General features: G+C 48.8%; 1 protein-coding gene across 1 annotated transcript in view; it reads left to right on the forward strand.

The window, feature by feature from the left end:
* The window catches only part of TECTA (tectorin alpha), a 232,242-nt gene that overhangs the window by 22,674 nt on the left and 187,621 nt on the right, over window positions 1–21,947 (forward strand). The window contains 3 exon segments of the mRNA XM_060251812.1: window positions 3,446–3,585; window positions 11,474–11,655; window positions 19,778–20,034. Coding sequence (XP_060107795.1) covers window positions 3,446–3,585; window positions 11,474–11,655; window positions 19,778–20,034 — 579 coding nt within the window.

Below are 21,947 nucleotides of genomic sequence, written 5' to 3' on the forward strand. Positions count from 1 at the left end.
CTCCCCAGTTCACGCACTTGACAATCCCATCAAATAAGTTCTTGGGAACTTCACAGGTTCTGGGGGAACTGGATTGAGGTTACAATTGCTGAGTGAATCTAGCTGAACTTGACGCTGACTGTGAAATGGGGCCTGGGTTTACACACAGTATGCGAGCAAAGGGAAAAGCCTTAAGTATTTTCATATCTGGGCTGTGGTCCTGCCAGTTTGGAGTTACGTAGGATCAGCTTAATGTTTCTACTGGATATTTCCGCCAACTTTCTCCTTCTGTTTCTTTGTACTGTTCCTTTCCCCCCTGTTCTCATTCTCTTGCCATCATTTAAGAAGAAAAATAATGCTATCACGTGAGCTATGCATTGAGTACCAGCTGACTTTGGGAGGGTTCTTTTGATTCCCCACCAATGTTCCCTCTAAGCTGTGGAGGCTTGTGAGCAAAAATTCTACTTTGTGAGCAACTGGCATGAAAGTGGTGAGCTACTGCAGAAATTGGGTTGCTCTGGGGGCATTTTTACCGAGTTAAGGCAGAAATGTGCGAGCCAAAGGCTAAAAAACTGTGAGCTAGCTCGTGCTGACTCAGCTCGGAGGAAACACTGTTCCCCCACCCCCGACACACACACGCTTTAAAACATGTGCAATGAGAAAATGTCCAAAGGCACACACATCAATATAGAAGAAGATGAAGATGATATTGGATTTATATCCCACCCTATACTCTCAATCTCAGAGTGGTTACAGTCTCCTTTGCCTCTCCCCCCCACAACAGACACCCTGTGAAGTAGGTAGGGCTGAGAGGGCTCTCACAGCAGCTGCCCTTTCAAGGACAACTACGAAAGCTGTGGCTGACCCAAGGCCATTCCAGCAGCTGCAAGTGGAGGAGTGGGGAATCAAACCCGGTTCTCCCAGATAAGAGTCCACGCACTTAACCCCTACACCAAACTGGCTCTCAGTTTGAGGCTCTCAGTTTGAGGCGGAGTGGCCCCTTAGAGACCAGCAAGAGTTTCGGGGTGTAAGCTTTCGAGAGTCGAAGTTCCCTTCGTCTGATACTAGTTGGATTGGAGATCTGTGAGTCCTTATATCCCAGAGGTGCTGCAGAGAAGGCAATCAGGATGCAGATTCACATTGTAATCAGCTAGATTAGGGCAGAGGAAAGCTGCTTGTGTGTGTGAAGTGGCTTCCAGTCACAGGCACTTATGGTGACCCCAGCAAAGGGCTTTCAAGGCCAGGGAGAGGCAGAGGTGGTTTGCCATTGCCTTCCTGCAGAGCCTTCCTTGGTGGTCTCCCAAGTACCCACCCTGCTTAGCTTGCATCTTATGGTGACCCCAGCAAGGGGCTTTCAAGGCCAGGGAGAAGCAGAGGTGGTCTGCCATTGCCTTCCTGCAGAGCCTTCCTTGGTGGTCTCCCAAGTACCCACCCTGCTTAGCTTCCATCTTATGGTGACCCCAGCAAGGGGCTTTCAAGGCCAGGGAGAAGCAGAGGTGGTTTGCCATTGCCTTCCTGCAGAGCCTTCCTTGGTGGTCTCCCAAGTACCCACCCTGCTTAGCTTGCATCTTATGGTGACCCCAGCAAGGGGCTTTCAAGGCCAGGGAGAAGCAGAGGTGGTCTGCCATTGCCTTCCTGCAGAGCCTTCCTTGGTGGTCTCCCAAGTACCCACCCTGCTTAGCTTGCATCTTATGGTGACCCCAGCAAGGGGCTTTCAAGGCCAGGGAGAAGCAGAGGTGGTCTGCCATTGCCTTCCTGCAGAGCCTTCCTTGGTGGTCTCCCAAGTACCCACCCTGCTTAGCTTCCAGCTTATGGTGACCCCAGCAAGGGGCTTTCAAGGCCAGGGAGAAGCAGAGGTGGTCTGCCATTGCCTTCCTGCAGAGCCTTCCTTGGTGGTCTCCCAAGTACCCACCCTGCTTAGCTTCCATCTTATGGTGACCCCAGCAAGGGGCTTTCAAGGCCAGGGAGAAGCAGAGGTGGTCTGCCATTGCCTTCCTGCAGAGCCTTCCTTGGTGGTCTCCCAAGTACCCACCCTGCTTAGCTTCCATCTTATGGTGACCCCAGCAAGGGGCTTTCAAGGCCAGGGAGAAGCAGAGGTGGTTTGCCATTGCCTTCCTGCAGAGCCTTCCTTGGTGGTCTCCCAAGTACCCACCCTGCTTAGCTTCCAGCTTATGCTGACCCCAGCAAGGGGCTTTCAAGGCCAGGGAGAAGCAGAGGTGGTTTGCCATTGCCTTCCTGCAGAGCCTTCCTTGGTGGTCTCCCAAGTACCCACCCTGCTTAGCTTCCAGCTTATGGTGACCCCAGCAAGGGGCTTTCAAGGCCAGGGAGAAGCAGAGGTGGTCTGCCATTGCCTTCCTGCAGAGCCTTCCTTGGTGGTCTCCCAAGTACCCACCCTGCTTAGCTTCCAGCTTATGGTGACCCCAGCAAGGGGCTTTCAAGGCCAGGGAGAAGCAGAGGTGGTCTGCCATTGCCTTCCTGCAGAGCCTTCCTTGGTGGTCTCCCAAGTACCCACCCTGCTTAGCTTCCAGCTTATGGTGACCCCAGCAAGGGGCTTTCAAGGCCAGGGAGAAGCAGAGGTGGTCTGCCATTGCCTTCCTCCAAAGAGCCTTCCTTGGCGGTCCTTCCAAGTTCTGACCCTGTTTTAGAGTCTGAGATCTGACAAGATCAGGCTATGCCATGCTACCTTCCCTCCACGGAGAAATGCTTAGGAACAGAAAATTAGCATCTTTTGTGAGATAAAAATCCTATGCCCCTCTTCAGCCCTGGAGGGGTTCCATTGTTCTGAATGAGTGAATAAACCCAAATTCAGTAATAGACAGATGTTCGGCACTACAGATGCTAATTTTCTGCACTTAAGTATTTCTACTCTAACCTAGTTTAATACAATGCATATTGTATCTCTGCATCCTGAATTCCTTCTTTGCAACACACCTCCTACCTGAAGATCGAGATACATGGACTCAGATCGCCGTTTGAACTCATACCTGTTGACAGGTGCTTTGACTCTCAAAAGCTTATACCCCCCAAAAAAATCTTGTTGGTCTCTAAGGTGCTACAAGATTTGACTCTAGCTGTTCTACTGCAGATCAACGTGGCTACTCTCTGAAACTGTCAGTTAGTATTGTTATCATATGGCTGTGTGTATGATTGCCAGGAGATCCTAAGATTGTCCGGCAGCCAGAAGCTCTAGCATGATGCACCACTAGGTGGTGAGCTAGAGACATTTTTAAGGCAAGAGGCATTTCAGAGGTGTCGGCATGAGGTGTGGATCGACTGTGAATCAGCAGTCTGGTGAGGTAGAGCGGCTCAGGAATACATGACATTGCTTGTCCCTTGATTGAATCTATCTCTGTCCTGGTTTTTGCCTGGTCCAGCTTCCTCTTTTGCTGGCATAAGGAGGGTGACATTTGTGCCCACCTCAATGCGGTCAGCCTGCAGATAACGCGGCGGCATTTCTGCTTTCCAGATCGTCTCAACCTCCCAAGTGTGCTGGTGTTGAACAGCTGTGGAATTACCTGCGCTGGGGACGAGAATGAGATCGCTGCCTTCTGCGCTCACGTCTCTGAACTGGATCTCTCTGACAATAAACTGGAAGACTGGCACGAGGTAAAAGGGAACCGTGCACCCATTGCCATGGACGGCAGCAAGAACAGCTGCCTTTTGTTGTAGGTAGCGTCAGTGGAGAGAGGGACCGCGGAGGCAAAGGGAACTGTGAAAGAACAAAGCTCACACTCCGCATAGAAAAATGTTCAATATTATCCACAATTTGTTTCTTCCAAAAATTCTCAACCGTGTTACAGACAAAAAACCATCTATTGCAGGGGTGGCCAACGCTAGCTCTCCAGATGTTTTTTTTTGCCTTCAACTCCCATCAGCCCCTGCCAGCATGGCCAGTGGCTGGGGCTTATGGGAGTTGTAGGCAAAAATCATCTGGAGAGCTACCGTTGGCCACCCCTGATCTATTGCACAGCACGCCTACTGTCCCGAAAAATCATATATTATTAAAGTCCAATGAATCATTAAAGAACCGGTCCAATTTTGTTTCAGGAAGACCCTTCTTCAGGGGACCGACTTTTATGGGTTCAGTGGTGTAGATGTGCCATTTTTCATATCTCGGCTTTCCAAATAATAATCTCATCTAAAGCCTCTTGTTGGAACGCCACTGCCAATCCTTATCCTGCAGCATTTGGTAGCGTATCGTTTGGAAAGCCGAGATGAAAAATGGCACATCAACACCCCGGAACCCATAAAAGGCAAAGACGGCCCCCTCAAGAAGGGTCTTCCCGAGATCCTGGACTCCAGGATATGCGCAGATGTGGAAGCAGGATAAAATACCAGGAAAGTGGGACTGGACTTTGAAAGTTATGCATTGGAGTGAATTGGACAAGCTTACAAGAATCTTAAAAGAAAATGATTTAGAGAAGTTTAAAAATGAATGGGGAAAATTTCAAATATATGTTGAAAAACAATGGAAAGTCAAAGGATACGGTGATTTTTGACAAGAGTTGAACTTTGGAAGAAGTGTATATGGACTGTAGTCAAAAGTGGGAATATACTTTCTTTTTAATTTTCTTTTGATAAGGACTAAAGAATTATAATGAAGATGAATTATAATTATTATATATGGTTTTTTCTTTTTTATCTTCTTGTTGTAAGTTTTTTTTTATGAAGATGCTTTATTTGAAAGAATTACCTTTTAGTAAATTTACTTAAATACACCGTTGGAGATCATGAAAAGGGGGGGGGGGGGAGGAGAAAAATGTAATGTTTTTGTATGAATTTTTAATAATGGATGATGAGTATATTGCAAAATATTACAGGATAATAAAATTGTTATAAACACAAGAAGGGTCTTCCCGAAACTAAATTGGACCGGTTCTTTTATGATTCGTTGGACTTCAATAATATATGATTTTTCTGGACAGTAGCCGTATTGTGCAATAGATGGTTTTTTGTCTGTAACACTGGTGAGAATTTTTGGAACATTTTTGTTGTAGGTAGATCTGTTCCAAGTGGATTATAGTGCCAGAGCAGGTCAAATTTAGGGTGATGTTTCCAGGCACATGCTGTTTATTCCTTAAGGAGTTCTTGGGTTTCTCCCAACTTCCCCAGAGCTCCAGCTTCTCCCATCATCCCTTTGGATGAGTCACTTCCCTTCCCTTCGTCTTTCGACACACAACTCCCTCCCGGAGACTCCTGCAACAGGCTGCTGCCTTCAGCTGTTCTAAATGGGTAACAAACAAAGTGGCAACACAGTATATTACTGACCAAAATCAACACCACTGTGTATATAAACAATAAAGAATTTATAAACCTGAAGAGCCTTTTCTTATTTTCCGAAAGATACCTTATACACAGTACAGAAAATTTTTCCAAAGACGGTGGATTCCGCAGCACAAATTTCTAACCAGTTTTATCAGCACTTCTCCATACAATTTTTATAGAAAAGTTCCTTGTTGAAACTTTCTTTTGGAACATAAGTTCATAGTTCTTATTGTTGAAGCAAATCCAAGTCCCCTAGAATAATGACTCCAAAGGCTCCAGTCTTCTCCTCAGGACTTTGGAGCCATTAGAAATTGGCTTTGGAGCCCTTAGAAATTGGCTTTGGAGCCATTAGAAATTTGTGTTGTGAAATCCACCCCCTTTGGAAAACTTTTCTGTACTGTGTATAAGGTATCTTTGGAAAATAAGAAAAGGCTCTTCAGGTTTATAAATTTTTTATTGTTTATATACACAGTGGTGTTGATTTTGGCCTTCAGCTGTTCTAGCAATGCTTCCATATTTTCTGTGCTGAAGAGAGATGAGAGCAGCTTTCTAAGTTTCTGGCCCTGCGTATGGTTGGTGGGCTACAGCCTGCCCATGTCTGACTTGGAAAGTTGGTACTGATTGCCAAGAGGCTACCAAGCCACCTAAAACCCAGCCACCCCCCTGCGCACACCCTTCTTTTCTGATTGGGTGTGCAGATTTTTCCAAACATTGCTTGGGCCACAGCTGCCCCTGCAGCGTGAGGATCTTCACTGTGTGACTGAAGGTAAGTTGCGGCAGCCATTTTGTTGTTGGCTTTGCCTCCCGCAACTGGCTGCCATACAGTTGCACATTCCCTCCATGCTACACATGCTGTGTGACCAGCCATATGGATGAGAGGAGTAGAAGCTGAGATCTCTATACTTTAGTGTCCCAGTCAGGACAAGGGATCATCATCTCTTCCTCCTGCTGGTTCTCAAGAAGTTCAGTTAATACTTGCAGGGCTTTTTTTGTAGCAAGAACTCATTTGCACATTAGGCCCCACACCCCTGATGTAGCCAATCCTCTAAGAGCCAGTGTAGTGGTTTGGTGTAGTGGTTAAGTGTGTGGACTCTTATCTGGGAGAACAGGGTTTGATTCCCCACTCCTCCACTTGCACCTGCTAGCATGGCCTTGGGTCAGCCATAGCTCTGGCAGAGGTTGTCCTTGAAAGGGCAGCTGCTGTGAGTGCCCTCTCCAGCCCTACCCACCTCACAGGGTGTCTGTTGTGGGGGAGGAAAGTAAAGGAGATTGTGAGCCGCTCTGAGACTCTTCGGAGTGGAGGGCAGGATATAAATCCAATATCTTCTTCTTCTTCTTACAGGGCTCTTCTTATAGGACCTATTGTAAACTCTTGGAGGATTAGCTACATCAAGGGTGTGTGGCCTAACATGCAAAGGAGTTCCTGCTGCAAAAAAACCCCAAATACTTGCATGCCAGCCTTGAACCTGATAGCTTCCAGTTCCATATATACCCTCTGTTAGTCTGTGGTAGCAAAATACCACCAAGAGTCCCATGGCATTTATTTGTGGCTGAAGCTTCATTCAATGCATGAAGTGATCGTGTGTGTGTGTGTACACACATACACCTACTTCGTGTATAAAAAGAGGAGATGGAAAATGGTTTTTGCATTTTCGGTTTTGTTATTGTGATTTTTGTGGTTTGTTTGCTTTGTTTGTTTTTACAAAGTTAAGCCAAAAGGTCAAGGGATGTATCTCCGTAGCACAGGTGAGGTTCTGTTGTTGCCCATACACAATCCAGCGAGAAAGGTGAATTTCATAAATAACATAAAAGAAATGGTGTGCTAGGTAGTGCTAAGTCTCTGCTACACCATATCTTCCTCCCCTCTGGAAATAAAACATGGCTTCTTCATGCCTGTTGTAAAACCGTATTTGATAGAATGTCGGGAGTGATTGATGGTATCGCTTTACTCTGCTCTGGTAAGACCTCACCTGGAGTATTGTGTTCAATTCTGGGCACGACATTTTTCGAAGGATATAGACAAGCTGGAACGGGTTCAGAGGAGGGCAACGAAGATGGTGCCGGGTCTGGAGACCAAGTCCTATGAGGAAAGGTTGAAGGAGCTGGGGATGTTTAGCCTGGAGAGGAGGTGGCTGAGAGGTGATAGGATCACCATCTTCAAGTACTAGAAGGGCTGTCATATAGAGGATGGTGTGGAATTGTTTTCTGTGACCCCAGAAGGTAGGGCCAGAACCATCGAGTTGAAATTAAATCAGAAGAGTTTCCAGCTCAACATTAGGAAGAACTTCCTGACAGTTAGAGGGGTTCCTCAGTGGAACAGGCTTCCTCGGGAGGTGGTGGGTTCTCCTTCCTTGGAGGTTTTTAAACAGAGGTTAAATGGCCATCTGACAGCAATGAAGATCCTGTGAATTTAGGGGGAGGTGTTTGTGAGTTCCCTGCGTTGTGCAGGGGGTTGGACTAGATGACCCTAGATGGCGGTCCCATCTGACTCTATGATTCTATGAGTGCCTCTGCAGCTAGGACATTTGGTTCATTTGTGCTGACCACCCACAGTCCGTCAGATGCTTGATTAAGAACGATTGGTATAAATTATTTAACAGGTACCTAAAATAAGCTAGACGGCATTTGAGAGGGAAAAGTCAACGCCTGCCAGTGGTTTTACAGTCTGATTACAGTCAGCATAGGGAGGCAGATGATAAACGGAGGGGGGAAAGGGTTGACAAACACACGAAGGATTGGCCCCGTCAGTCGTGAAGGCTACATGAAACCACCACGTTCAGAGGGAGGCTGTTACTGAGGGCAAACAGGGAAATGTTAGTATTGTCGTGCCCTGATGGTAAACTTCCCCAGAAGCTGCCCCTGCTGGAGATGGAATACTGATAGACCTTTTTCTTTTTTTAAAAAAAGAGCTATTTTAAAAGCTGTAGATGTTTTTGTTGTTCTGCCTCTTCATGCATTTCCTTTGATGTAACTTACAAAATCTATATAAACAGTACAACGTTAGCAGTACAAAAATAAATAAAATCAGTAAGTATCTACTGCAGGGTTCCTCATGTGTTCCACGGCATATGCAATATCTTTCTTTGTGGCTTCCAGGTGTTTTTAGGAAGTATTTGGGATCACATGGGGGGGTTTGCCCAGCATGGCTTCTGATTAGCTATTGGAAATTTGATTGGCTGTGCGGGACTGTCTCCTTCCATATTTGGGCAGGACCGGGTGGGGCTGTCAGCCTGTGAAGCTTCTGATTGGCCATTGGAAATTTGATTGGCTGTGCAGATTTGGCTGTGCGGGACTGTCTGCTTCCATAAGTGGGCAGGACCGGGTGGGGCTATCAGCCTGTGAGGCTTCTGATTGGCCATTGGAAATTTGATTGGCTGTGCAGATTTGGCTGTGCGGGGCTGTCTCCTTCCATATTTGATTGGCTATGCAGATTTAAAAAAAAACATTTGCTTGGGCCCCAGCTGCCACCTCAGCATAAGGATCTTCACTGTGTGACTGAAGGTAAAGTGCGCCACCAGCCATTTTGCGGCTTGCTCCGCCTCCTGCAGCAGCCATTTTGTGGCTCCACCCACCATGGTGTGTCAGAATTCCAAACGTACTGCAGGCTTGAAAAGATTAGGGACCTGTGATCTACTGTACTTGATTTACCCTGAAGAGATGATCCCAGAGAGACATCACCCTTTTGTATCACCTCTTTGGGTGGGCAGGCCGTGCTTACAGGATCCGTGAATTGACCATTGCTCAGAAGTAGATATTGTCAGTTTCTGTGGAGGGAGTGGAGATGCTTCTGTCCGATGCTTCTGACATCTCTGGAACATCCAGCTGCCCTTGACTGAGAGCAGCATCCACCAGTCAGTTATTTTTTTTTACAGTAAGAGTTGTTCAACAGTTGAATCAGCTACTGAGACAAGTACTGAGCTCTCCCACACTGGCAATCTTTAAGCAGCAGCTGGATGAACTCTTGTCAGGGATGCTTGAAACCAGGCCTTTTTTTTTTGGTAGCTGGAACTCCTTTGCATATTAGGCCACACACCCCTGATGTAGGCAGTCCTCCTGGCGTTTACGGTAGGCCCTGCGCTAAGAGCCCTGCAAGCTCTTAGGGGATTGGCTACATCAGGGGCATGTGGCCTAATATGCGAAGGAGTTCTTGCTACACAAAATAGCCCTGCTTGAAACTGAAACTTGAGCAGTGGGGTTGGTAGCTGGATTGCTGTACGCTGTCAGGGCTACAGCTGGCGGAAATCTCAGGGCCAGGGGGCTTTTCTCAGGATGTGAGTTTGGAGGCTCCCCCCCCCCCCAAGCCAGCATTCCTCATAGAACACGTGAAGCTGACTTACCTTGAATCAGACCATCTGTCCCTCATGGTCAATATCATCTATTCAGACTAGCAGTAGCTGTCCAGGGTCCTTCTCATCACCTGCTCCCAGATCCTCCAAGTGGAGATGCTGTAGTCTGAACCTGGGACATTTCGCATGCCAAGCTGATGCTCTGTCACCGAGCCCACTGTCCCTCCTCCCAGCTTTCTCAGCTTTTCATACCCTAACTATATATGACCACACTCTGTTGTAACAGGGGTTCTTACAAATCTGAGGTGTGAATCCAGCGGCGCTTTTAAGACCAACGTTTCACGCGTGCGCACAAAAGCTTGTGCCCAGAATTAAAGTTTGTTGGTCGTAGACAAGGGTGTCAAACTCATTTGTTACGAGGGCCAGATCTGATATAAATAATATCCTTGTCAGGCCGGACGATGCGTGTCATAAAATGTAATGCCAGGTAGCAGAGAGATAAAAGTCATAAAGGACACAGACAAACACAATTAAATATTTTTTTTAAAAAAGCTGAAAATGCAACATGCTTAAAACATTAGCACTCATTGGTCTTAAAGCAGCTTTGTATCACTCCCATGGCATCAAAGGAACTGAGTAAAGGAAGCTCCGGCTCTTTCCTTCCTTCCCCAGGGGACCAGGAGGAAGAGGAACTTCAGCCAATAGAAGGAAGAGAGGCTTGGCTCAGTAGCACTGCTGCATGATTGAGTGAGCCTGGCAAAGCAAACTATCCCTCCTTCCTCCCCTCAGCCAATGGAGAAAATAGAGACTTTGCTCTGGAGCTCCTGTGTGATTGAGTAAACTTGGCAAAGCAAGCTGTGATGGTGAAGGAAGCAAGCGAGAGAGAGAAGGAAGCAGATGACAGGCAGTGGCTCAGGGGCCTGATAGGAGCCCTCCGGGGGCCTGATTCGGCCCCTGGCATATTTGACACCCCTGGTCTTAAAGGTGCCTCTGGACTCAAACTTTGTTCTGTTGCTTCAGACCAACACAGCTGCCAAGCTAAATTTGAGGTGGTTTGGGTATTGAAGTGGTTGGGGTAGTAATTAGATTATCTCCGTTAAACGTTCCCTGTTCCCAGATATGCCAGCAGTGCCATCCTAAGCTGAGTTACCCCCTTCTATGCCCGCTGTCCTCAATAAATTTAGGAGGATCTAGCTCTGTTTAGGATTTGCGGTGTCGTTAAACTTGCCGCGTTGCCCGATTGGTGAAGTCACGATACGAGTGGGTTTGCCGATCCGTTATTGGTAACAGATCGCGCTTTTAGCTCTTCGTTTATTCCGAGAAGTTGAGTTTCAGTTGTGTCGTTCTCTGGACCTGCATGTTTTTCAAACTAAGACTCTACGGTGGCTTAGGAGCTTGTTTTCAATATGCGTAAATCAAACCGGGAAAAAAAATCCATACAAAGAATGCCAGAAGTCAAAACTCTCTGCTAGCCACGGGGCTTGACACTTTCAAAATCACAGGAAGATTAATCACCTGGAGTCAAGGCAGCCCTTTTTTAAATGTTGGCTTCCGATACGGGTTTTTTTCCCCCTTAAGCCGCCGTTCAGGGGGGTCCGGTGAAGGCTGCCAACAAATCAGCATTTTTCCTTATCAAGCCTTCCCCCCCCCCCTCCTCTTGTAATTAAATGAAGCATTGAGGTGAACAAGCAATTAGCCAATCAATCTAGATCGGCAAATAGCTGCGGTATGAATTACAGATAGCTATCTTGAATGCTGTTAGAATCCATATCGTTCTTCGACTCAATGAGCCGTGCTGGAAACCCTGGCTGCGTTTGGGGTGGTTGGGGGGGGGGGGGGTGGGTAGGGGTTTTTTTTTCCAAGATGACGGAATATTACTTGAGATCTGATTGCCGCCTGATCATGCTTTTCTTTCTTATCTTCTTCTTCCTTTTCCCTCCCAGGTCAGTAGAATTGTGTCAAATGTTCCCCACCTGGAATTTCTAAACCTCAGTTCCAACCCTCTGAATTTGTCGGTTTTAGAAAGGACGTGTGCTGGGTCTTTCGCCGGGGTTCGCAAACTCGTGCTCAACAACAGCAAAGCCTCGTGGGAAACAGTGCACACAATACTGCAAGAATTACCAGAGTAAGCTCGGAGGGGTGGGGTGTGTGTGTGTGCAGGTGCCTGTTGCATCCCGATTACGTCAGGGGTTCCCCAGTGTGGGGCCTGTGGACACCATGGTTCCCCCCGACAGCTTTTCCGGCACCCACAAAGTGTTTTGAGAAAGTGGGCAGGACCGGGTGGGGCTATCAGCCTGTGAGGCTTCTGATTGGTCATTGGAAATTTAATTGGCTGTGCGGGACCGTCTCCTTCCATATATGCCCAGGAGGTCATTACGTTCGGCCTCCCAACATCCCCAAGAGACGCCCGCCTCGCCTCAACTAGGGGCAGGGCTTTTTCAGTCCTGGCCCCGACCTGGTGGAATCAGCTCCCTACAGAGATCTTGGCCCTACCTGGCTTATTAGCCTTCCGTGGGGCCTGTAAAACGGAGCAGTTCCGCCAGGCTTTTAGCTGAGGCTGCGGGCATCTATTCTTGATCTGGTTGGCCTCCCCTGTCGGCACTGTCACTTGTGCTATAAAATGGATTCTCATTTGCCATCTCTATGAGATATCATGATGTGAGACAGCCGGGCTGGGCAATATGTGATGATACAGTAAACTTCTCTGAATGCTGCTGAGTTGTCTGTTTTTAACATGTTTTAATTGTATTTTACTGTTTTATCATATGTTGTAGTCCACCCTGAGACCTACGGGGAATGGGCGGAATAGAAATATACTAAAATAAAATAAAATAAATATATATATTGTTTGGGCAGCAACTGCCCGCACGGCCCTTATGTGGGGTATGAATGAGAGAGTTGCTCTTGAGAGAGATGTTGGCTTGTCTAAAGCAACCCGGTGAGTTTCTGGCCGTGCTGGGATTTGAACTGTGGACTCCCTTACTTGTAATTCATTCTTTTAGCCACCGATGACCTCGTATCCCCTGCATTTGCCTTAGTTTGAAGTAAGAGGATTCAGGCTACCTCCGGGCAACGCTATTTCCGAATTTGCGATAACACCGAACCGATCGGGGCGCTTGTGCAGAGCTCCCATATATGCAATCTTCTACATTTACACGAGTTTGTCAGGTTGACAGATGACGACGATAGCACAGTATCGGTGTCGGGGCCGTCTTCTGGGGCCGGTCTCGGCTATCGATGTGAAACGCTCCGCTAATGGAGATGTTGGCTTTTGAACGAGACTAAAGCGGGAGGAGGGCTGCGGGAGGGCTTGGCCGCCCACCGCCAGCGAAAGGTTTCCTTGCATTTTTATAAGATATTGGCCGTAAAGTTTCTGGACGGGCTCCAACTTGGCACCGGCTTCCTGCCTCCTTTCAGCGCTCCCTGACATTTTTCTGCATGCATTGAGTTGCAGTGGGGGAGACCTGCTATGGGGCAGCGTTCCAATAGGTAATCCTCTACCCGGAGGAAGAAAACCCTTACTTATAACATGATGAGAAGAGGACTTGGCTGAACCCTTAGAAGTGTTTCCATAGAAGTGTTTTCTTGGTGAGCATTCACGCGTGCATTTTAACAGCCTGCCTGTGCAATGAAGTCCCATCTATCAGCTTTCTTAGCTCTGTACTGTCCACTGCAGGACTTCTCATTGGCACCTTTCCTGGCACCAACCAAGCGTTTTCAGAAAGTGGGTGGGGTCAGGTGAGGCTTTTGCCCAGCAAGGCTTCTGATTGGTCGTTGTGGCTTTGGATTGGCTGTCCAGATTTATTTTATTTTTTTTATGGAGTGCGCATGTGCACCTGGAAGTCACGGCAACTTCTGGTGACTGACTCCAAGATGATGATATTGGATTTGTATCCCGCCCTCCACTCCAAATCTCAGAGCAGCTCACAATCTCCTTTACCTTCCTCCCCCACAACAGACACCCTGTGAGGTGGGTGGGGCTGGAGAGGGCTTTCACAGCAGCTGCCCTTTCAAGGACAGAGTCTCAGAGCGGCTCACAATCTCCTTCACCTTCCTCCCCCACAACAGACACCCTGTGAGGTAGATGAAAATATTGGATTTATATCCCGCCCTCCACTCCGAAGAGTCTCAGAGCGGCTCACAATCTCCCTTCCCTTCCTCCCCCACAACAGACACCCTGTGAGGTAGATGAAGATATTGGATTTATATCCCTCCCTCCACCCCCAAGAGTCTCAGAGCGGCTCACAATCTCCTTTACCTTCCTCCCCCACAACAGACACCCTGTGAGGTAGATGAAGATATTGGATTTATATCCCGCCCTCCACCCCCAAGAGTCTCAGAGCGGCTCACAATCTCCTTTACCTTCCTCCTCCACAACAGACACCCTGTTAGGTGGGTGGAGCTGAGAGACCTCTCACAGCAGCTGCCCATTCAAGGACAACCTCTGCCAGAGCTATGGCTGACCCAGGGCCATTCCAGCAGGTGCAAATGGAGGAGTGGGGAATCGAACCCGGTTCTCCCAATTAAGGGTCTGCATGCTTAACCACTAGACCAAACTGGCTCTGGCCTACTGGAGGATGTTCAGAGAGGTGGCTGAATAAAGCCTGCTCCTGCCTCCTGACTGCTGGTATTCCAAGGAGGTCTCCTATCCAAGTACTTGCCAGAGTCTGCCCTAGTTAGCTTCCGAGATTGGGCTTTCCTGGGCTATCCAGGTCATGGCAGCCATGCAGATTTTTTAAAAACGTTGCTTTGGCAGCATCCGGCCCCCCACAGCACAGGGATCTTCACTGTGTGACCGAAGGTTAGCTGCGGCGGCCATATTCTGGTGGTTGTTTTGTGGCTGTGCCCACCCATGCTGTGTCAGAATTCCAAAGGTGCCCACAGGCTAAATAAAGTCGAGGACCCCTAGTCTACTGAGAGCAGTAGTAGTTCTTCAGGGTTTCAAGCAGGAAAAGGGCTTTTCTGTCACCTGCAGTCTGAGGTCCTTTATCTGTAGCTACCAGAGCTCTCTCTCTCGGCTTGGCTTCGCGAACGAAGATTTAAGAAGGGTGCAATAGTCCACGTCTGCTGCAGGCTCGCTGGTGGCTGACAAGACCAATGCGGGACAGGCAGGTCCGGCCACAGTGGCTGCAGGGAAAAGTCTGATTTAGGGTTGGTCCTGTAGCAGTGCGATTCTTCCTCAATCTCCTTTTGTCCTCAAGACCAGCTATGCGTGTGTTCTCAAAGGAAGAGACAGCCTGGTGGATGGTGTGCCTCCATGCTTTGCGATCTGAGGCTAGGTCAGACCACTGGTGATGGTTGATGTGACAGGTGCTAAGGGATTTCTTCAAGGAGTCCTTGTACCTCTTCTTTGGTGCCCCTCTATTTCGATGGCCGGTGGAGAGTTCGCCATACAGGGCAATCTTGGGAAGGCGGTGGTTTTCCATCCTAGAAATATGCCCTGCCCAGCGCAGCTGCGTCTTCAACAGCAGTGCCTCGATGCTGGTAACCTCTGCCCGCTTGAGGACTTCAGTGTTGGTCACAAAGTCACTCCAGTGGATGTTGAGGATGGTGCGAAGGCAGCGCTGATGAAAGCGCTCAAGGAGTCGCAGGTGATGACGGTATAAAACCCACGATTCGGAGCCATAGATGAGGGTTGTCATCACAACTGCTTTGTAAACATTGATCTTTGTGCCTTTTTTCAGATGCTTGTTGCTCCACACTCTTTTGTGCAGTCGGCCAAATGCACGGTTTGCCTTTGCCAGCCTGTTGTCAATCTCCTTGTCGATCTTGGCATCTGAGGAGATGATGCACCCCAGGTAGCTGAACTGCTGGACTGTCTTCAGAACTGATTCACCCACAGTGATGCAGGGAGGGTGATAATCTTCCTGGGGTGCAGGCTGGTGGAGAACTTCTGTCTTCTTCAGACTAACTTCTAGGCCGAATAGCTTGGCAGCCTCTGCAAAGCAGGACGTCATATGCTGCAGAGCTGATACCGAGTGGGAGACGAGTGCAGCATCATCAGCAAACAGTAGCTCTCGGATGAGTTTTTCCATTGTCTTGGAGTGTGCCTTTAGTCGCCTCAGGTTGAACAGGCTGCCATCGGTGCGATAGCGGATGTAGACACCATCGCCTCATCTAGATCTACTGCGGCTCTTTGAAGCATCATGCTAAAGAAGATCGTAAAGAGAGTTGGCGCGAGAACGCAGCCTTGCTTTACACCTGTGCCTATTGGGAAGGGCTCCGAGAGGTCGTTGCAGTGTCTGACTTGGCCTCGCTGGTCTTCGTGTAGCTGGATGATCATGCTGAGGAACCTTGGGGGACATCCTAAACGTTCCAAGATTTGCCACAGGCCTTTCCTGCTAACGGTATCGAAAGCTTTGGTAAGGTCGACAAAAGTCACATACAGACCCTTGTTCTGTTCCCTGCATTTCTCTTGGAGCTGCCTGAGAACAAATACCATGTCGGTGGTGCTCCTGTTAGCTCTGAAGCCACACTGGCTCTCTGGGAGGAGTTCTTCTGCAATGGTGGGCACCAGTCTGTTCAGGAGTATTCTGGCAAGGATTTTGCCTGCGATGGAGAGCAGGGTTATCCCCCGGTAGTTGGAGCAGTCTGACTTTTCCCCTTTGTTCTTGTATAGGGTGATGATGATTGCATCGCGAAAGTCCTGTGGTAATTTGCCTTGTTCCCAGCAGGTGACAAGTACTTTGTGAAGTGAGCTATGTAGCACTGTGCCCCCATGCTTCCAGATCTCTGGTGGAATTCCATCAACTCCTGCTGCCTTGCCACTTTTCAGTTGCTTGATGGCTTTAACAGTCTCTTCTAGGGTGGGGATCTCATCCAGCTCTGTTTTCACCGGTTGAAGTGGGGTGAGGTGGATTGCTGAATCTTGAACTACGCGGTTGGCACTGAAGAGAACCTGAAAATACTCCGACCACCGGTTCAGTATGGATGCCTTGTCTGTGAGGAGCACTTGGCCGTCTGCACTATGCAAGGGACTCTGAGCCTGATATGATGGACCATATACTGCCTTCAGGGCTTCGTAGAACCCTCTTAAATCACCAATGTCTGCACACAGCTGGGTTCTCTCTGCAAGCTTGGTCCACCACTCGTTCTGAATGTCTCGAAGCTTGCGCTGGAGGTTGCTACATGCAGCGCGAAAGGTTGCTTTTTTCCCAGGACAGGAGGGCTGAGCAAGATGTGCTTGGTAGGCAGATCTCTTTTTTGCCAGTAATTCTTGGATCTCTTGATTGTTCTCATCAAACCAGTCCTTGTTCTTCCTTGTGGAGAACCCGAGGACTTCTTCAGAGATCTGCAGGACGGTAGTTTTTAGGTGTTCCCAGAGTGCTTCTGGAGAAGGGTCTGTGGGACAACTGAGGTCCTCAATTCTTGACTGGAGTTTTGCCTGGAAGGCAACTTTAACTTGGGGGTGGTGGGGGGTGGGCTCCCTCTGGGAATCCTACCCCCCCAGGGAAAGTGCATGCGCAATACATAGCCTCTCCTCTCCCGGTGTAGTGAACGCCGCGTGGTCACTGTCTGGCTATGCCTGGCAGATGGTCACTGCAATGGCCTCTCCTGCATTACTGCATCCGTAGCAACACCTTCTCGCTGGTCCCCCCCGTTTTCACAGAGTTTGCTACGTCATGGTGCGACCGAATTGTCCGGCGGTATAACCGGATGGGCAGGCTGGGCCCACCAACTTCGTCAGCCTAAGAGAAGGAAAACTCTAACATCAAACCCGGGCAGATAGAGCTCGTTAATGTAACACCTACCACCTGGAGGACTCACTGCCGGCGTCCCGGCTTACTGGGCCATGGCAGATGACCCCCAGGTGAAAGGGTGGAGCCAGTACCGTGCACACTGCGCTTCACCTAAAAAATTCCTCTGCGCAGGCCTGAAGGGCATATCCACACACACAACCCACAACGCATCAAGTCCTGCAGCGATAGGCAAGGGGCGAAACGGCAGGTGGAAGGTGCCACTGGAAGCCGCAGTCCCGATCCTGCATGTAGGCGGTTCAGGATATTGGTCGCCTGATGCTAACCCGGAGACGAAAGCATCTTTCGGCAGCACCCTGAACGACCAAGCAGCCTTATCTAGGGACAGCACTGCTTGCTCCACACGGAGAGGGGCCTAGAAAAGGTGGCCTAAACAAAGCTCGTCTCCCCCACCCCAGTTGGCTAGCCGCGGTCAACGGGCATCCTTACTTGCGGTCGAAAAATAACAACAAAGAAAAGGCATGCACCTGCCTCACAAAGTGTGCAAAGACTAAAGCTTGCGTGTTGGAACATCAGAACCATGCTTGACACAGTAGGCAGTGGTCGCCCTGAACGACGCTCTGCTCTAGTTGCCCACGAACTTCTCAGGTTGAATATCGACATAGCAGGTCTCAGTGAGGTCCGTTTCCCTGAGGAAGGTAGTCTTCAAGAACACGGTGCTGGCTATACCCTCTACTGGTCGGGTAAGTCAAAGGCTGAGAGCCGCCTTTCTGGCGTTGGCTTCATGGTCAGGAACTCCATTGCCTCCAAACTCGAAAACCTTCCAACAGGTCACTCAGATCGCATCATGTCCATGCGCCTCCCACTTCAAAACAAGCAGCATGCAACACTCTTCAGTGTGTATGCCCCAACCCTTCAAGCAGATCCTGCAGAAAAGAACAAGTTCTATGCTGATCTACGCAACCTCGTACGGAAGACCCCTACAGAGGACAAGGTGATCATCCTTGGCGACTTCAATGCCAGAGTAGGTAAAGACTCGGAAGCCTGGAAAGGAGTACTTGGCAAACACGGCATTGGCAACTGCAATGACAATGGGCGCCTCCTGCTAGAATTCTGCATGGAGCACCAGCTCACCATCACCAACACTATCTTCCAGCAGAAGAACAGTCTGAAGACAACCTGGATGCACCCACGGTCCAAGCATTGGCACCTTATCGACTACATTCTGGTGCGCCAGAGAGACCTTCGAGATGTCTTACACACCCGAGTAATGCCCAGCGCAGAATGTCATACGGATCATCGTCTTGTACGCTGCAATCTCCGTCTTCACTTTAAACCCACACCCAGGAGAGGAGGTATCCCTCGGAGGAAGTTTCAGGTTGGCAGCCTCCAGTCAGCCGAAGTTAAAGCTGCTACCAGAGCTAAATCTGAGATAATTCTACACGCAAAGCTGGTGTTCTACCCTGAGCAGCAGTGGCCCATCTTTTAACTCCCCAGACTTCACCCCTGTTAGTTAAAGGGGTACAGTCTGAAAGTGGGAGTCCCTACTTACCTGACAGATGAGTATCTGAAGGACTCCCTTTTCCCATACGTTGCTGCCCGGGGATTAAGGTCACAGAGAGAGGCCTTCTTGACTGTACACAGCATCTCCTGATCATCCCTGGCCCGAAGGATGTCCCATCCTGCCTCAACCAGGGGCAGGGCTTTTTCGGCCTTGGCCCCTGCCTGGTGGAATCGGCTCCCTATGAAGATCCGGGCCCTACCTGAGCTACTGCCATTTCATAGGGTCCTGTAAGACGGAGCTGTTCCGCCAGGCTTTTGGTTGAGGCAGCGGGTGTCCTATTCCACCACCTATTCCATCAGTCGGCCTCCCTTGTTGTGGCATCAGGCTTTACAGCCTCGTTGTGGTGCTGAATCTGATCATTAGCACCATCACTTTCCTTGGGCCAAAAACCTGTTGTATTTTGTGGAATGTGCCCTTTCTGCCGGTGATGCACTTTGTTTCGTTTTATTGTTCTACTGTTTGGTTTTATTATATTGTTTTAAATTTGAATGGGTTTTTTTATTGTTCAGTTTTATGTTGCGATCCGCCCTGAGCCCATTATGGGAAAGGGCAGAATATAAGCCCACTAAATAAATGAATAAAAATAAATCAAAGACGCTCATTTGGAGGATATATGAGAGAGGGCCTTTTCGGTGGCAGCCCCACCGTTACGGAAAGATCTCCCTGGGTACGTGCACCTCACTTTTGACCTTTAGGAGGCAGTTGAAGACAGTTTTATTTAGTTTTATCAGCTGTTTGATTAAGGTTACTACAGTTTTATTTCGTTTTATCAACTGTTTGGTTAAGGTTACTGGCAGTCCTGAGTTATGATTTTGATTTTAATTTTGTTTTATGTGTTTTATCTACGTTGTAAACTGCCCGTAACTCCATAAAGGAGGCAGCTCCTGGATGTTTTAAATAAGTATATACTTGCCCATGTAAAACAGCTCCTTTCATCCTGAAAATCTAGATATATAAGAGGCTTTTAAACCATTTTCTCCCTGCAGCTTGGAGGAACTCTTTCTGTGCCTTAACGACTACAAAACAGTGTCTTGTTCTCCGGTGTGTTGTCACTCACTCAAGTTGCTCCACATAACTGACAATGATCTCAAAGACTGGCCTGAGATTAGGAAACTGGGGGTCATGTTTCCATCGCTGGACACGCTTGTCTTGGCCAACAACTACCTGACGACCATCGAGGACTCAGAAGATTCGCTCAGTCTCCTGTTCCCAAACCTGCGGTCCATCAGCCTGCACAAGTCAGGTGAGGTACCATGGAATGGAGCACGTTTCGGAACCTAACAAAGGATGGGGATTGCAGGTCTGTTCTGGTAATGGGGGAGTTTTTCTCCACCAGAAGAGAGCCAGGTTGGTGTAGTGGCTGAGTGTGCAGACTCTTATCGGGGACAACCGGGTTTGATTCCCCCACTCCTCCACTTGCAGCTGCTGGAATGGCCTTGGTCAGCCATAGCTTTCATAGGAGTTACCCTTGAAAGGGCAACTTCTGGGAGAGCCCTCTCAGCCCCACCTGCCTCAAAGGGTGTCTGTTGTGGGGGAAGAAAATAAAGGAGATGGTAAGCTGCTCTGAGTCTCTGATTCAGAGAGAAGGGCTGGGTATAAATCTGCAGTTCTCTCCTCCTCCTCCTTCTCCCTGATGCAAAGGGAAGGCAGCTCCCACCACAGGAAAGCCTTCTGCTGTCGGAACAAATCCATGGGAACTTCCCCATGACATCAAAGTTGGATACTGTCTTTACACCATAATGGAGGCCGTGCCTCTCTTTTAAACTTAGGTTTTATTGCTTCCTCCTCAAACCAAACCTCACCCTTATATTGCTTCGCAGGCCGGTGTTTTTCTTCTGGGTCTGCCATTAGCCTTTCCTAAGAATGAAGTTAACTGATTTGTTGAAAGATCCAGGTGGGCGGCCGTGTTGGTGTGAAGCAGTAGAACAAACTGGGAGTCAAGGAGCACCTTTAAGAAGAAGATATTGGATTTATATCCCACCCTCCACTCTGAATCTCAGAGTGGCTCATAATCTCCTTTATCTTCTTCCCCCACAACAGACACCCTGTGAGGTGGGTGGCACTAATGGCCTCCAGAACTTCCTGTCCTTAACAGCCTCGCCCTGTGAGGTGGGTGGGGCTGAGAGGGCTCTCACAGCAGCTGCCCTTTCAAGGACAACCTCTGCCAGAGCTATGGCTGACCCAAGGCCATGCTAGCAGGTGCAAGTGAAGGAGTGGGGAATGGTGGTGACCCTATGCACTAATGGCCTCCAGAACTTCCTGTCCTTAACAGCCTCGCCCTGTGAGGTGGGTGGGGCTGAGAGGGCTCTCACAGCAGCTGCCCTTTCAAGGACAACCTCTGCCAGAGCTATGGCTGACCCAAGGCCATGCTAGCAGGTGCAAGTGAAGGAGTGGGGAATGGTGGTGACCCTATGCACTAATGGCCTCCAGAACTTCCTGTCCTTAACAGCCTCGCCCTGTGAGGTGGGTGGGGCTGAGAGGGCTCTCACAGCAGCTGCCCTTTCAAGGACAACCTCTGCCAGAGCTATGGCTGACCCAAGGCCATGCTAGCAGGTGCAAGTGAAGGAGTGGGGAATGAAATCCGGTTCTCCCAGATAAGAGTCTGCGCACTTAACCACTGCACCAAACTGGCTCCAACAAAGTTTTATTCAGAATGTAAGCTTTCGCATGCATGCATACTTCTTCAGACGAGGGGATGGGGTACATTCCCTCGTCCGAAGAAGTACGCATGCATACAAAAGCTTACATTCTGAATAAAACTATGTTGGTCTTAAAGGTGCTCCTTGGCTCCTGGTTTGTGGAAGGTAATTCCATTTTGCATTGGTGTAATAGGCCTGTCATCGTGGTTCACAATTGTTTTTGGCTGGGTGAGATCAGAGGGGGGAATGGAAAGTTTGTTACCTTTTGGAGAGGAGGGAGAGGACTGTATAATTAGAACCTGGGATTCTAGTCTTTCTGTTGTTCAGAAACCCAGCAGCAGAAGAAAGTTTTGAGTCCATTGGCACCTTCATGACCAACAAGGTTTTATTCAAGGTATAAGCGTTCGTGTGCACGCACAGCTCTTCAGATACAGACTGAAGACCCAGTAGGCCCCAGAGAAAAAACAACATTGCCTTTGAACGTAATTCGTTTCCCCTGGTGTGTGTGCGAAGGGCC

Source organism: Heteronotia binoei, chromosome 12 (genome assembly GCF_032191835.1).
Source record: "Heteronotia binoei isolate CCM8104 ecotype False Entrance Well chromosome 12, APGP_CSIRO_Hbin_v1, whole genome shotgun sequence".
Lineage (NCBI taxonomy): Eukaryota > Metazoa > Chordata > Lepidosauria > Squamata > Gekkonidae > Heteronotia > Heteronotia binoei.